The 17,320-nt window shown below is 37.4% G+C and overlaps 1 protein-coding gene and 1 long non-coding RNA gene across 22 annotated transcripts in view; one reads left to right on the forward strand and one right to left on the reverse strand.

Moving 5' to 3' along the window:
• Positions 1-17,320, reverse strand: part of Ank2 (ankyrin 2) — a 636,862-nt gene that overhangs the window by 251,571 nt on the left and 367,971 nt on the right. For 2 of the 21 annotated variants that reach the window (XM_078021795.1, XM_078021797.1), the window contains exon 1: positions 3,075-4,046. The exons of 15 other annotated variants lie outside the window; for them this stretch is intronic. In XM_078021795.1, the coding sequence (XP_077877921.1) occupies positions 3,075-3,203 (129 nt within the window). In that variant the 5' untranslated portion in view covers positions 3,204-4,046. Of the gene's footprint in view, positions 1-3,074; positions 4,058-6,739; positions 7,102-17,320 lie in introns of those variants that run through there. 4 more of the 21 variants (XM_078021758.1, XM_078021753.1, XM_078021775.1 and 1 more) reach the window with 4 other exon arrangements.
• Positions 6,673-17,320, forward strand: part of LOC144366866 (uncharacterized) — a 62,942-nt gene continuing 52,294 nt past the window's right edge. The window contains exon 1 of the long non-coding RNA XR_013426009.1: positions 6,673-6,950. This is a non-coding gene — a long non-coding RNA (uncharacterized LOC144366866). The remainder of the gene's footprint in view (positions 6,951-17,320) is intronic.

Raw genomic sequence — 17,320 nt, forward strand, 5'->3', positions numbered from 1 at the left:
ACAAATACAAGTTAATTTGTTTCAACTAATCTTAAATCTTGGTCCATTTGCTTAAAACTTGGTTTCATTCTAGCTGTGTGCAGCATGACACAAATACAATGAGCATTTAAATATTAGCTATGCAGAGTATAGCCTAAGGAAGCATAAACATATTATCTTAAAATAAATTCTGCTTATAATGAGGTTGAAACGAGATCCCCTAGTAGACAAAGAGGCATTTTCTAAAATCACACCACTGAAAACTTCGGTATAAGGGTTTGACTAATCAAACATATAAAGTGTTTCAGGTTTACAAATAATTAAAATTGGCTCTAAATGTTTTATGGAATAAAAATAATAGAGCAAATATTCTTTTACCTAATAGCAGGTTAACAAAAGTATATCAAAGTGAAGTTCAGCCAGGAACAGTTGTACATGCTTGTAATCCCAGCAGCTCAGGAAGCTGAGGCAGGAGGATTGCAAGTTTAAAACCAGCCTCAGAAATTTAGTGAGGCCCTAAGCAACTTAGTGAGACAGCATCTCAGAATAAAAAGAAAAAACAAAAATGGCTGGAGATGTGATTCAGTGGTTAAGCACCTTTGGATTCAATTCAATCCCTGGTACCAAAAAATAAAAAAATAAAAATAAAAAGTGTAAATCTGAAGCTGCTTAATTTAATTATTTTAAGAATCAACATCTGTACCTTGCTTTTAAAGAATTCCTTTTAGTGTCCGCCAAAAACTAAAAAATAAATATTAAAAAATTTAAAAAAAACAATTCCTTTTAAAATCAGCTTATGTATTTTTCAAGCCCCATAATTAAATTTTACCTTCATTGGGATGGGTCTCATCTGCATTTTTTGATTAAACAAGTTCATTAGCAAGAAGTTTTTCAAATAGATATGAAAAAGATACATGATATACTCGATTGCCTGTATCTTTAATATTATCTTTTTATATTACAAAATGCCTTTGGCAAAAAAAATAGAATGATAATTTTTATATTATTTTTGGAGATGATGCTCTAGAATTCCACTAATAGGCAACCACCCTTTTATTCATCTTTCCATGCACTATCATTATATACACCTTATGGAATAATAATGAGGTAGCTTTTTCTCTTAAATTAAATTTGAAAACTGGGTCAGGTGAGTATTTGTATGGCAGGGTGGGAGAGATGGTTGTATTTCTAAAAAATAAATCTGATACAGCACAAAAACGCACCCACTGTTTTATCAAGCATTTGTCGAGCTCTGTAAATATGTATGTGATACCACATGCATCTGCAGTAGAAAAGGGAGGAGGAGGAATATGAAAAACAAGAGGAACAAGAATAAATAGTAGGTATGCCTTTATTCCCCCATTTACTCTGGTTCTAGCTTAATGACATCTAAATGTGAAGACCAGATGATTCGTCATATGACCACATTACTAGCCAATGATCTTGCCTACAGAGCCGGAGTCAAGCTAAGGCAATGCAGCACCCAAGCAATTGAGATTCCCAAAAACTACTGGCGCTTTTACATTTTAACAATATAATTTTTCAGTTTTAACAAGGCATAGAAAAGGAATAACACAGAACTGGATGCAGAAACAAATCAGAGTAAGGCCATACTTTTTAGGTGTGTGCATGGTACTCCAACTAATCAAAGTTGCTAGGTCACAACTGGATGCTGAACAAGCACTTCTGGCCAAGAAATAATATACTGTGTTTTGGAGAACAAAAGATAAAAAAGACATAAACATAGGAAATTACTTTATGTAGTCATGTTCCATTTAGAGAATTAGAAACAGAACTGCAGTAGCTGTCAAGAAAGAAACCAACTTCCATAAAAATGGTCAAAAGACTTTTGATATTATAAAAGAGAATTAATGCACCCTTGAAACAAGGCCTTTTAAAGGTCAAACAGTATTAAAGTTTTCCCCAAAAGGGAAATCATTATGTATTGCTAATTTTATTTGTACAGCCCACTAACAACAATTTGATCTAACCAGTAGTAAAATTGAAATGTGCAAATCCTTATGCAGTAAGATCTCAACTCAGTGTGGGTCCTTGAGTATCTCTCTAAAAATGAGGCAAAAACAATATTCCCCAAATGCAAAGGTAAACACGTCTGTTATAGAAGAAAAAAACAGAAAGAAAAATCCATTGAGCAAATGGATTACTAAGCATATGTATCCCTGGTGCATCCTTAATCCCAGAGCTATGTTTAACAACAGCTTGTGTACAAACCACTATATCTATGATCTGCTAATGTAATATGCCATTTATCATCTTCTGAAATTATTCAGTGACCTACTTTGTTAATTAAAGCATTTAACAGAGAACTCTTCCTTTACAGATCCAGACCCACTGGTAAATGAGTAACTCAGTTCCATCAATTTATGAGATTATTTATATTTTAAAGGAGAAAAAAATCACTTTAAGGGAAAGAGAAGACAATTCTATAGTTTAACGTAAAGGGAATTTCATTCCTTTGTTTAACTTGGCGTTTTTGTTTAATTGTCAAACTCAGAAAAGAAAATTATGGTATTAATGATAGAAAACCAAAAAATAGAGTTTTATAAATGCAGAGACACAGCTCACTGCATCAATATTTTGAGCGCATTTTGACAGTGTCAACTGTCAGAAGGGAAAAGAGTACATAAAACCTGTGGTTTGTTCTTTACCCGAGGTTTACAGTCACTGAGGAGACAGGTGCTAATGATCTAGTAGTAGAGACAGGGAATGAGGAAAATACCTTAACCCTCCAGCCATAAATCAACCCTTTCCTTCTTCTATGACAAGTGCTGAATCTCTTGGAGGGAGAAAGCACCTGTCTCTGAGATCGAATAAATTTAATTGAGAGGGTAAAAAAAAGGGGTAAATGACACGAAGGCATATTTTGCTTTGCTTGGTTACAGCAAAGGAAATTCACTCTGCTCAGGCATCTCCTCCCAATGCAGCAAATGTAGGCATGAGCTCTAGGCTGCAAACTGAGCTTGGAAATGGTGCAAGGGAATGATGGAGAAAGGGAGGATGAAGTTGCCAGTTCTGAGGCTGATGGTTCCACACAGAGTTACAGAGGGAAAAGGTTAAAGTGATGCTCCCCATACCTTTCTTTTCCGTTCCATACGGTCTCTGGGGATTTTCCGTTGTTTTTTTCTCTCTCTCTCCAGATTTTTTTCCTTTTCATCCAGTTCAGCCTCTCGAACTTTTTTAATAGAAGCAGCAGCGTGAGCCATTTTGCAGGGGAAATCAGCAGAAGCAGTTGCAGAGGATCAGTTTCCACTCCCCAACAATCCAGGTGATTTCAGAGCTATATGGAGATGTGATTTTCCCCACCAGAGCAATGGCTGGCAGCCAGAACACTCACAAAATAATCCACTCCGCCCCCGAGCTCGGTCATAATCTTGCTCCAGCCTCTGAAGCACCCATAATTCACTACAGGGTACCCTGATCCCAAGCGGAGTCCCTCAGCCGCACACACCTGCACGCACACAGAGGCATAGGTGTGCACCCACCCTCAGAAATGGTCCCAGGGGAAGGCGGAGCACTAGACTTGGAGCTCTTCAGCAGTTGGGTGGCCGCAAGTGCAGACAAGCATCCTACTAGTTGCAAAAGCCTTCCTTAGACACACATCACCAATTGGAACAGTCTTGGGGGACTCCTCCAGACAGTCTGTGTCTTCTGACTGGAGCCAGGAAGAGGCCACCTCTGTGAAACTGCTAGGGGTGGGTAGTTTATTGCCGCTTCCAACCACACCTCTATGCAGGGTGGGAAGAAAATGGTGCAGTCTCTCGCTAAAGGACTCACTGCTGCTGCCGCCGCCGCGGTGCTGCTGCTGCTGCTGCTTCTGCTGTTGCTACGGGAGGCTCTGCTGTAGCGCATGACAGGAATCCCTGCCTTTTAAATCTCCCAGCCCTTCCCTTCCTTTTCCAAGGTGCATTTAAAGAAAAGAATCAATGCTGCTGTTTTTTTTGGAGAAGCCCGCAGAGTTGGAGTTACTTGCCATTCCCGTGGCAACACCGGGATGAACAGGTCTGGGAAGGGAGTAGCCGGCGTTGGCTGTGTGGTTTCCAGACCCACGCAGGCTGCTCTGGGGAGCTGCATTAAGCAAGGAATCGAAAGGAGCTGTCAGTGAGCACAGGGTGTAATCTGGGCTCAGCAGGGTAATCCTGGGAGAAAGAGGGGGGCGCTCAAAAGAAGGAGAGGAAGGCAGGGGTAGAGAAAGGGGACAGGGAAAGCACACACCGTCTAAACCGCTCTCTCTCTAAGAAGGGCACACAGGCTCTGGATACTCATTACCAAAGGCGTTGGTTATAGATAAGTTAACAGGAAAAGCAATGTGATGGAGTAAAGCAAGATTAAAATGTCTGGATGTTCATGCAGGGAATGGCTATGAAAGAAGACAGAGGATACAACCTGTTAACTCAAGAAAATTAAATTATCCATCATAACCCAATTGCATATACTACCACATTTTCAGAATTTTGCCACAATTTTATCAAGGGCCAATAGGATGTCAAGAATGGCACTCGCGGAACCGATGTGATTCTACAATCCGTATTTGGGGTAAAAATGGGAGTTCATAACCCACTTGAATCTAATGTATGAAATATGATATGTCAAGAGCTTTGTAATGTTTTGAACAACCAATAAAAAAAGGAAAAAAAAAAAAAAAGAATGGCACTCGCTTCTTAATAATTCACTCTTAGCTGGAGGCAGAGTCACACACTTTGTGACCCAAAGTGGATCGTGGACACCACTCCAACTTTTACATTTTAGGAAAAAAATCGTAATGTAAATTATTAATTTAAATTATTAATTCAAATCAATTAATGTATTTGAGTCTGCATATATCCTATTATTACTGAAAATTGTTTTAAGTATTGTAAGTGTTCTCTTAGAAAATGATGGTTTTTGTAGCTAAATGAAGAATATCAAGTCTCATTTCCTGTACCGTAAGAAGATAGCAAAATAGTAACTCTTCTCAGAGGGAAAAATACTAATTTTCTCTACTCTGGGTGGGCCTAGATGTTTTAGCTTAGGTAACATTTGAAATTTTTAGGTAAATTAATAAAATAGTAAATTAATAAAAAGATCCCACAAGCAAGTAAAATGCATTCCATGGCAGTACAGAGAAGCCAGCACTTCACCTGATGCAAGTAATGTCAAAGGAAAGAACAATCACCAGGGCATGGGCAGTGTGGCATTTGGAACACGATTGGTCACAGGTCATGCAACTTGCAGCAGGTTGAGAAAGGGAGAAAGGGAAGTAAGTTCTCTTATGTTTGGGGTATCATTCTTCTTAGATCTGAACAGCTGAGAATTCAGATTCCAAAAAGAAAATAAACCAAATCAACCTCATTATTACCTAACTCCTTTCTCTGGAAAGTCTTACATGTTTACACAGAAACACACCTGAACACATGGCATGTGTTTCCTTCTCCCAGGCACCACAAGAAAACCAACTATTGTGGTGCCCAAACTGTCATTAGTCAAAAGTGATGCAAGGAGGCAGCAAGACTGGAGCACGGGATATTCTCAATGCCACCTGCCAGTCTCTTTTCTCCAAGTACTTAAAAAAAAAAAAAAAAAAAAAGTTTGCAACAAGCAAGTCACATGTGATTCACGAATATCCTTTCTTGGTTTAGTAACAAGAGTCCCAATAGAATGTGGGGCTGAGTCTCCTACAGTGTTTTTTCTGTTGATGAGGGTGACTGAGAGAGTTCTTCTAGGACAGACTCTTCCCCCTGTCTCATAGTATCTGCTCACAGCATCTCATAGTATCATCTACCCATCTGATTTCTCAGTAGGAAAGTGAAAAATCACAGGCACAGCTAGAGAAGAAAGTAAGCAGTGTCCGTTATAAATTTTTCTTAAAATTTAAGAAGTACTTATTTCATTAGCCTTTAATGAGCTCAATAGAGACCCAATTGTAAAATTGGGCAGCCTCAATTTAATTATGCTATTTTATAATGCCAATAAAATTTCACAGTTTTAAAGTTCAATTTGATAACAACAACAACAAAATGCTCAGACATGCTTGAAGCAATCTTGTCTCCAGGACTCCCTTCAACTTTTCACAAAAAAAGTATGAGAGTTCTTTGCATCGATTCATCTCATGAAGAAAGATAATGAATCAAATGTTAGCTGAATATTAGCTTGACTGACATACATATTGTACAAAGCACTGTGTTTGCCAAATCTTTAAAAACTTAGCTTACTTTTATCAAATAATTTTTGGATGTGCCCCAGAGAAGCAAAGGAACTGTGTTTTTACAGATGAGGATGCTAGAAGGCAATGACTTGTGCCATACTGTTTTTCTTAGGACAGCTTAACGGCAGGAGGACTGAAGTTCAGGACTCTTAAATCAACCCACCTTGAAAGGAAACCACTCAGAAAGTCCCCACTGTGGTTTGTACCATCCAAATCACAGAACAAAAAATCTCAGAAAACTAGAATCAACTTTGAAAAGTTCTTTCCGGGTGTGCTATTTTAATTAATCTGTTCCCCAATGAAGGAATAGATTGCTCCCATATGAGATGTTTAGCAGCTCATAATCCTTTTTCAAAAGCTAGACTGAGTAGACATTCCCACGCAGTGATAACTCTCTCTAAACTAACTTATTCAATAGTGAACTGCGAGAAACTGATTTTTAAAAAATCATCTCTTCTTGCATACTTCTGTTGCTCACACTTTCCTGTGATTTCTGTTTAGATAGGGAAAAAAAAATCAGTATCAGTTTTCCCAGCAAAGAGAGCAGTGCTCACTCACCAGATGACCTCTGCACAGACAGGGCACCAGTTTCCAGTCCCAGGAGCTCACAGCCATTTAAATGATGCATGCACCACATTAAAGGGGGTCTTCCCATCAAGCCTCCAGCAGAGACATAACACTGGCTGAGTTCTGGATTTGTAACAAGAGCTGATTCCTGCCACAAAGCATCTTGACCATCAATGGGCAAAGCATGCGTCTGCCATCAAAGGTAAGGAACACGCTGTCGTTTACGTTTAAACTTGAGAGCCAGCATAGAGAGATTGCCCTTTGGAGAGGACACACTTCATTTTTAAAGACAGGAGCAAAAATGGTCATTTGCTGTCTTCATTATTCAGCACTCCATTGATCAGAATCCAAAGAAAATCCTCTGCAGACATCAGGCATCAGTCAGGGTAGTGTTCAATAACAACTGACCTAGCCATATGCAACTTAATCCCCCTTCTCTCTCCCTGGCCCCACCCAGGAAAAGCAGCTATGCAATTGAACAGCATATATTGTCACTCTATCACCACAGAGTGTGGGTGGTATGTGGGGAAAGAAGCAGATGCACTACAAAGGCAGTTAAAACTCACCTAATCAAAGGAAGGAAGAAAACAAAACAAAAAGAATGTGCTCCCTTGAGCTCTGAGCCAAGAGTTGCTCCTAATCAAGTCAATGGTATTAATTCATATTTGAGAATTTTGTGTGTTTTCTGAGATCAATGGGTAGGAAAGCAAACTAAATGACTGCAATGGCTCCACCCCCAATTTGTATTACCTGAAGCCAAACCAAGGAACAAACTAATTTGATAGTGTAAAGTTACTAAAGCAGAGCTTGCAAATAATGTAAGAGATCCTACTATATTTTGATAACAATGCTTCTATAAGGAGATGATTTGGCTAAACACGAGAGCCATCTTCCTTCACGTTGGCCTGAGGAAGGGAAGCAAGGACAGACCACCTCCCAACCCAGGCAGCTTCTCAGGGAGGGATGAAGCAGCAGCAGTCTCCAGACCCCCATCTTCCTGCCTCAGAACTAAGCTCCAAAGCTTCTGGAGTTTCACAGAGATTTTCTAGCTGGTAACAATGGAAAGCAGAGGAGGAGTGAAAAGCTTCCCTCTGGAGGCCCTTTATATAAAGAATATAAAAGCCACACAAAGTGTAGGTCATAAATAGTTGCCGTTTTGTCACCACAGACCTCCCTCCGCTATGACAGGGAGGATGCTCTGGGGATTACGGGCAGCAGATGGAAGGGGAAGGAACCCACAAGGCAAAGTTGAAAAGGCCACAGTTCAGAAGGAAAAAAGATTTCTACCTGCAGCCTGTCTCTTCCTGCATCCTCCCAACTCTACCCCCAAACCCCCTCAGTCCTTCCCCAGGTATGAACCCAGATGAGGGGGACCCAGCCTAGCCTGTGTGAACTGGATCTGCCTGAGCCAACCACTGGATTTGCTCACTGTGCAAAACTCTTGTGACAGAAAACTCCTTCACTAGAGCGTCTTTATTTCCTGTGCTTATTTTGACAGGAAATAAAGAAATCAGTTCATTCAGGAATCAGAAAAATTCCACAATGCTACTATCTTTCTTTTTAAAACTTAGATTGAAAGTATAGGGATTCTTCTTCAAATTTGCCTTTTAAAACATTCTTTTGTTTAAAATAGGAGTTTTCTGCTGGGTGTAGTGTCACAAACCTATAATCCCAGAGGTTTGGGAGGCTAAGACATGAGGATTGCATGTTCAAGACCACTCTCAGCAGCTTAGGGTGGCCCTAAGCAACTTAGTGAGACCATCTCAAAACAAATTAAAAAAAAAAAAAAAAGGAGGGTTGCGATCTGGGGATGTGGTTCAGTGGTAAAGTGTCTCTAGGTTAAGTCTCCAGAAAACACCATCCTCACCCCTCATAAGGCTTTCTCATTATCTTTACCTCAGTGCTGTACAGTTTCTATCCAAGGTGCTCTCTTTTGATGGAATCTAGTCCCAGAAGACCTACTCTAAACCAGTTCTAAGAGTTGGAGATGCAGTAATAAAAACAGCAAAGCTCTTTCTTGCCCTCACTGAGATGGAAATCCAGTTGTAAGTGATTATGTACTGACTTTTTGGGACATCTCAGCCACTTCCTACAGTCTGCAGTGACTATAACTACTGACGTTCAGATTTTCAATAGAAAGCCACCTCAGAATCTTTAAAAGCTTGCTCTCAAGTTTCAAAATCCTTATAAATATCTTCAAATGTCTTCTCAGTACTTCTCTGTTCCCATAAATGATATTTTATTCTATGGCTTACAAATATTTTTTCCCCAAAAGATGTACTGATTTTGGATAAAAAGGCCCCATACTCTATTGAAGGATTGAAACACTGAAGTCAACTTTAACTCCTGTTGATGATTTACCGTTGTGCTTTAAAACACACATAACACCCCATTTTGGTTCAGAACAGCTTTTCATAAAAGCTCCGGGGTGTATTTCTTAATCCTTTTACTATGGTCAAATAAAAAGAACTGAATTTGTGGTTAAAATGTGAGCAGTCAATCTCAGGTCTGGTTAGGCTTAAAGATCATGGGGATATTTTTATGCACTTATGTCTTGTCTTTATCAAAAAAAAATTTTTTTTTTTACTTTAGAAATCACACTTTTACTCAGAAATGATGTGTCCAATAGCTTCAACATCTCAAGGAAAACAACTTTTTGATAAGGAAAAAAGAAACGCGATTAATGGTAGAAAGCTGTAAATTTACAAAATGTCAATTAGAAGTATTATTTGAATAAGTAGTTGGATAGGACATTTTAAAATTATATTATTTACAAAAGGAAAATATTAGCAGGTTTATTGGGGCAAAGCTATTTTCATTGTTATTCTTCATGTGACTCCAAATTTAAGCCATGTGTATTTTAAGTTTTTCTGAAATGATTTGAACTTGCATACAAATTAGTAAAGTTTAAAACTCAGTAAATGTAGATTGAAGCCCTTGGGCCATTATTCTATAGTTTTATAAAATATGAATTATGGTTCTCTAACACAGGAAATATTAGAAAAAATATTTTATTTTTCAAATTTAACAATAGGAAGACAGCAAAATGTAGTTGTAGAGTAAATCTAAATATATTGAAATTTACAATAGATGTTTCAGGTCTCCAGTTTTCTAATCCAAAACCCTTATCTTTAAAACATGGACATAAACAAGGCAACTCCCACAACCAGTTTTATCCTCAGCAGAGTCTCTGTGCAGTAGATACTTCAGTGAATATAAAAGGCTTATAAAACATGTTGTTTCAATAACACAACCACTTAAAAACAATCCTCTCATGGCTGCATTGTTGGTACCAGAAAATTGAAGTGTCACCGTCTGGTCATTTTTCAACTTGTATAAATGACTGTTGTACTTAGTAACTTTTATGAAGATATAAACATCTGGATCATTACTCTTCTGAATGTGAGCACATTGAACAGTCCTTTCTCCCCCAGAGAGAGCTTCTATGATCCTTTTTCATTTCTTCCCCACCAGACATAAAATCTTCTTTTTCTCACTACTGTGTTTAATTAACCCACACCTTAAATTGATTGCTGGCCATTCATTGCTTATTATTTTAGATAAGATCAGCCTTTGAATTCTGTACTGATTCAAGCAAACTCGTATTCCATTAATATGGAAACCAAAGTAGAAAGATAAATTAAGCCTTCTTTTTTAAAAAAATGTACTTTTTTTTTAGTTGTAGTTGGACACAATACCTTTATTTTATTTATTTATTTTTATGTGGTGCTGAGGTTAGAACTCAGCACCTTGCACATGCTAGGCAAGAATTCTACCCCTGAGCCACAACCCCATCTCCAAATTAAGCCTTCATTAGAAACCATTTTCAGGGAAAAGGAAAGTAGAAATTTTCTGTGACATGGTCTATGTATCACTTTTAAATCAGATCAGTAACCAAAACACTAAGCACCTAAATTCACAATGTGAGTTTCCAGCTATTTGAAGACAGGTCATTTAAACCAGCACTATTACTGAAATGAGCCAGAAATGCTGGATAAAATGTAAATAATTTCTTAAAAACAACAAATAGATGACATAATAATACAGAATTACTAAACAAAACTGAGAGGAAATTAAACCACTGGGAAAGAAGCAAGCGGGGAAATTGCTTTTGTTTCTTTAGTGCATTTCCCCAGCAAATTTGAACTTGGATTTTGTAAACTTCCAGGCAATAGGGCAGAAGCCAAAGGTCAATGTCCATACAAGGTGCTTTGTCCAATAGGGGGGCCTCTCCCCAGTCATCTGAGACTACAAAAAGAAATACTATTAAGCTAGGGTAGAATAATAAACAACCATTCCTCCAAGCAGATTAACAACCTGGGTTTTACTGCCTGGACTTTAAACAAAACTCGAGCCTTGAACTTGGTTTATGTTTCCCACATCACTTTTGATCACAAAACCTGACAGAACCAAATGTACATCTCTAAAGGAGTTACATTCATCCACGGCCCCAAATCCTCTGCTTACATAATTTTTTGAGTACAATGATCAATAAACAAAGACTACTGGACACACAGCACAAATAACAGAACAGAGAAACAGATCTATAAAGCCTTCAAATACTGGAACTCTGAACAAGGCACTGAGACACAAAAGGGACAGAGTCAAAGACATGGTTCTGGTTTCCCAAAGCTGTATCACTCAGTTGGGAAGTTAAGCAATTTCAACTCTTTGAGCACGGACTAATGTTTTGGTTTTTTTTTCCTCCACCCTTCCACTAAGTCACACTGCATAACAGATGATTTTTAAAAAGTAAGCGATATACACATGGTAGAAATGTTTATAGTGAATCATAGAAAAATATGTACTCTAGGACTGCAGAAAGTTATACTTCTTTCTTAATAAAAAGTTTTTAAAAGCTGGGCATGGTGACTCATGCCTGTAATCCCAGCTACTAGGAAGACGGAGACAGGAGAATCTCACGTTTCAGACTAATCTCAGCAACTCAGTGAGACCCTCTCTCAAAATAAAATAAAAATTTAAGAAGGGGCTGGAGGTGTAGTTCAGCAGTAAAGCAACATACCTGGGTTCAAACCCCACCAAACAAAAATAAAGTTTAAATAATGATGTCATAAAAAGTGTTTTTTATATTGAGAGCTATTTATTATTAGTTGCATGTACTTACAGTCCTGGGAAAGCACATGTAATGTATAGTTGTTTGGGGGCTCTAGTGGGGAACAGAGTAAACAAGTAGGACTATGGGTGTCAAGTGTTGTGGTGTCCAGGAGGCAGGGTGGTCCTGGATTCCTGGTAGAGGATGTGATTGGCTTGTTGGAGTAACTCACTGGGTCTGACAGGGAACTGAAACCCATTGCTCAGGGATGAGCAGACACTGTGCCTGGTTCCTTCAATAAGGAAGGTTGCTTGGACAAAGCTCCTTATCTAAAAAAGCAGAGTAGGAAGTAAATTTGCAGTCAGGCCATTTGAGTTCCTCCAATTTACCAGATGTCAAAGCAGTATGTAATATCAGGCTTTCATTTTAGGTCTTACACCATGACAGGCTGGTAGGCAGCTTTCCTTCACATAGTGATTCAGGGATTCAGGTTCCTTCTGTTTTGAGGCTGCTTCATCCCCTAGGGGGTCTGGCTGCCATGGAATAGGCACTTTTTTTTTTTTTTCACCCAAATAAGGTAGAAGTTTATTTCCCTCCCATAGAAGAGTCAGGATTTGGAATAGTAGTTTCTGGAGGATGGGCACCTGCAGAGGATCTTTCTTTGCAAGCAAGCTAAAGGCAGTGAACTCTTCATGAGGGAATTTGAACCATTAACTGACTGTCTCTTGTTTATAAATATCCATCCATCCAACATCTCACTGTATCACCATTTTTTTAAAATAAATTATAACTTTCAGCCATGCCAAGAAGTTCAGGATTTTTCCTGAAGTAAATCTGAAGCTATATTGCAATATAAAAAGGCAGCTCTGATTTAAAAAAAAATTAATTAACATAATAATTGTACATATGCATGGGGTACAGTATAATATTGCAACACATATATATGATAAGTAAATCATAATAGATGATCTGTAACCTTAAACCTTTGAGATTTGAAAAACATCACCAAAATCTAAAATAAATAAGAGGCAAAAAATACAATAGGGTTTTTTTTTTCACAAATTGTAACTTTACAAGAACTACAAACTTGAGGGTTTAGATAGAAACTTTGAGAAATATTTAAGCGAACTAACTTCGTAAAGTAAAAATAGAATTCTCTTGCCAGACCAGTGTTATGCTTAGCTTTCAATATCATATCTTCACAGAAAATGTGTTAGTTCTTTCTCTGATTTACTGAAAAGTGGAGCAGAAGCTCCATCAACAAACCTGAACATTTCCTCTATGAATACTGACACCCAACATTCAGGCAAAGCGTATATAACCTTCTAGCTACTCTGTGTATACATTCCTCTCCACTAATAAAGCTGTTTGTTTATCAAGAACGAGGTATACTTATTTCAGAGCTTTTCTTTTTCTCTGTTATACTTGTTATTCCAGTTACATAAACAAATCTTATATAATCTAATGAAATATGAATACAAAAAGAGTTGCTGCTTTATGAAAAGTAATGCAACTGCTTTATAAGGCTTTGTAAATATGGGTCTCTAGAAACACAGTGACTGAAGTATAGGTATGGCTGAAACAAATGTAAAAGATTGGGGAGGAAACTGGAAAAATCTGGGAATTTCACACTCAGATTGATTTGCAAGTGTCTCTAAGTTCTGACTACACTTAATCGATAACAAACCAGAAAATATAGGTGAGATAATAGATAAAAGTAGGTATTGTTTGTAGGGAAAAAAAAACACCAAGGTTAAACCCCAAATAGAACATCCTTAAATAGAACATAATTAAACAAAAGGTTCTGATCCTACAGCAAATAATGTGTCAAAGAATCTCCAATGTATATGTGTAGGTTAAAATAAAATGTTTAAAGTATGTATGTATCATTTTTTATGATCCTTTAGTCACCTTTTTCATTAATTGGTCTAATAGCAGTTTTGATTCTGTTGTGCAAACTTCTTTGTGTAGTGGAAGATCTTGAGTTTGGGTTTTGAATCTCAACTTGGGCCATATATGTCAGGTGCATTCCTAGTCTTTGTGGGCTTCAAACTTCTTTTACGTACATAGGGATACTAACAATGCCTACCTAATATAACCAAGTAAATAGCCCATGTAGAAGACATGATCATGCTCAGTAAGTGGTGACTTCTATGATTATTGTTCTGAAAAAAAAACATAAATGTAGAAGCTTAAAAAAAGAGTTGTAAGACAGAAATAAGAGGGATGGACCGAGAATATGACAGAATCACCTCCCCAAAATAGTGCAAATGGAAAAGACTGCTGATCACTTTGGATGGTCAGCATCATTAATAAACTCATACTTCTGGGGACCACATGCAGAGAATGAAATCTAACACAAACTATGGAATGAACCTGAAAAAGCCTGCATGAGTATGGAAGCTTACTAGCTCCGATGAAAGTACAGCTCTGTATAGTCACATTACTGAACTGATGTCAGTATAAAAGATTAGGAGAGGGCTCAGTCAGAGTAAAGGAGCCCCTCACAAAGGCTTTATTTTGAGTGGAAAAACAAAACAAAGAACAATCACTATTTGACTACCAAGCAGGCATAATTCCAAATGGAAGGTTCTGCAATAAGTTCTTTCACAAATAGATTTATCACCAAGGCCCAGTAATGCACAGGCAGATGGAATGCTTTTTCATTCCCATAATTGATCCCTAAAATCCAGTTTTAGTGAAGGGCAGAAACTGGCCCAGTTACAGGGATAAATATAGAAATACAAGGCAACCAGCCCATTAGTTGGGCACACCTATGAAAAATTGTGAAGAAAATGTGTCAATACAAATGTTTTTTGCTTTTTTATTTAACTCAGAAGACTGGACTAAAATGCCATCTTTCCCTCAAACAAAACAAAAACAAACAAATTACACATACAACCACACACCAGTCAGACTGCAATGACAGTCGAAGACAAAGTCCTGTGAGAGGGACTTTCATAACTCAGAAATCTTTTTGCTTATATATTTTTCCTGCAGTGTCAGCATTATGGCTTTTATAATATACGACTCTATCCAAGAAGAGCTGACTTTAAATTTGGAGGAGAATTTTTGGATAAATCAGAGCAAAAGGTTTCCATTACCCTCCATACCTCACCAGGCCTTCTGGAGAGGCAGCTTTAAGGGAACTTTTTCTCTTAGAACAGGTCCGGTGTATCTCACTTCCATATTGAAAAACTCCACTTTGAGAAAGGATCTGCTGCTAAAATAATATCTGAAAGCTACTGAAGTAAACTACACACATTTATCATCATGCAGTTTCATAGAAATAGAGATAGGTAGCCCTCTGCTGGATGAAAGATATCAAAATTCAGTAGCTCTAAAGTACTATTCGAGAAACTAAATGTTCAGAAGACTTGGAGGACTATTTTAATGCTTACTACATTTTTATAGTTGTTGTTGTTTTTTAATTGATATTTTTCTGTTTTGCAGAATAGAGGCAAAAAAAAATGTCCTCTCTGGTCAAACCAAATTTAAGTGTAAGCATCTAATACAAATTACAATTTAAAGTAGTATGCAGGGTTTTTCCCTCCGAGTAAAATTAGAAATTAAAAAAAAACAAAGGAAGCAATATTCATGCATAAGCAAGTTATTTATAGGTTCTCAGTTGTCAGATGCCTACCTAGGATTTTTCTTAACCTCATTTTAGATCACAATATTTATAGCTAATTTAAAAATACATTTATTTATACAGTTTCAAATTGTATATTAATATGTATGGTAAGTCAGGCTTAAGTTATATCCTAATACACAATACAATATAATCAGCATTGGAGGCTTCATGGGCTGAAACCTCACAGTGTTGAAGTCCATGAGGCCTACAATACTGTACACAAAGTAAAACTTTCCTTATCAATAGGTAACCTAAGATATTTTGCCATAGTGACAGAAATTTGACAAACACAAACTCTTGTCTTTATATTCACTTCCAAATTCTGCCTTGGGACTAAGGATTTTTTTTTTTTTTTTTTTTTGGCAATTGTCCAAAATACAGGACCAAATCACTCAGGCATTGCAGTTCAGGTAACTGTGTTTATGTTTTGATGTCAAAAGCAAATTCTAATCTAGGTTAATAACATCCCTGGGAGGGGAACAGTGTTACCTGATAAAATTTGCCTCTGACCACTATCAATAATACTAATGCATATCCAGAATTCCTCTCCTTTCCATCTCCAAGCTTTGCCTATCTATTGGGAAACCCTCCAGAGGCACATTAGATCCTCTCAACATGACTGGATTATCACTTACTTCCTAGAGCAGCTTTTACCCCAACCATTTAGTATACTAGGTCTGGCTATTTCCCATTTCTGTTGTTTATTTTCTGTAACTAGATACTGTTAGGTAGGGTCACAAGGTGCTACACTTGTTACCAAAATCAAAATCATGTTCTTTTTCCTTTCTTGCTATTTATTTTTTATTCCACTAATTTTAAGCCACTCTTCACTTGCTTTTTATTTTTTTTAATGATCCCACCTTCTCTTTCAGTTTTTCCCCCCAGGTAAACATTCTTTCTACAATTCTTTTGTCTTTATCAAAATAATTTAAAGTCTTTCTGTAATGATGACGTTTTTAAAAATGTTTATAAGAACAAACAAATTTTTATTTTTATTTCCCAATACAGAATTCCCACCATGTCTCCATCAAAATTACACACACAGTCACACACACACACACACACACAAAAAAAAAAAAATCCAACATCTAATTTTTGAAAAGAGACGATAATATTTCACCTATGAAACAGGAATGCTAAGTGGCAGTTACACTCTACTGGAGTTTGGATCGTAAATGTACCCAAAGGCCCATGTGTTAAAGGCTTAATCACAGGTTGGTGCTCTTGGGAGTGATGGAACTTTTGAAAAGTAGGCTTAATGGGAGGTCTCTAGATCATTTGAGGAGTACCCTTGAAGAGGATATTGAGGTCCCTCCCCCTTCCTCTTCTTTTTTTTTTTTTTTGTTTCTCCCCCTATGCGGTGAATAGCTCTTCTCTGCCACACACTCTCTGCCATGATATTATGCTTCACCATAGGCACAGAGTAAACAGAGTTAACTGATCGAGAACTGAAACCTCCAATACTGTGAACCCAAATAAACGTTTCCTCTTCATAAGTTGGTTATTTCAGGTATTTTGCTATAGTGATAGAAAGCCGACTAAAACATACTCTTAGCTTATTACTAAAAAATGGAATGGGATAGGGAATGATAATGTAGAAATGGAGGTTTAGCATCCAACCTATATCTCCAGGTTTCTGAGGCCATTTGCGCGCGCGCGCGCACACACACACACACACACTGCCTAATTTAGGATTTTCTTCTGAGAAAAACAATGCATAGAGAAGAAAGGGGACAAAAATTACAGCTAATATGTTTTCTAACTTACTAAAACATAATTATCAGTCTTTTTTTATAAATATAGGTTTAAACAGCTTAACTTTTGTTATATATTTAAATAAACATTCAAATGGGCATTAATATTTCATTTCCTGAAAAATGACTAA

The sequence above is a fragment of the Ictidomys tridecemlineatus genome, chromosome 9 (assembly GCF_052094955.1).
Source record: "Ictidomys tridecemlineatus isolate mIctTri1 chromosome 9, mIctTri1.hap1, whole genome shotgun sequence".
In the NCBI taxonomy this organism is placed as follows: domain Eukaryota; kingdom Metazoa; phylum Chordata; class Mammalia; order Rodentia; family Sciuridae; genus Ictidomys; species Ictidomys tridecemlineatus.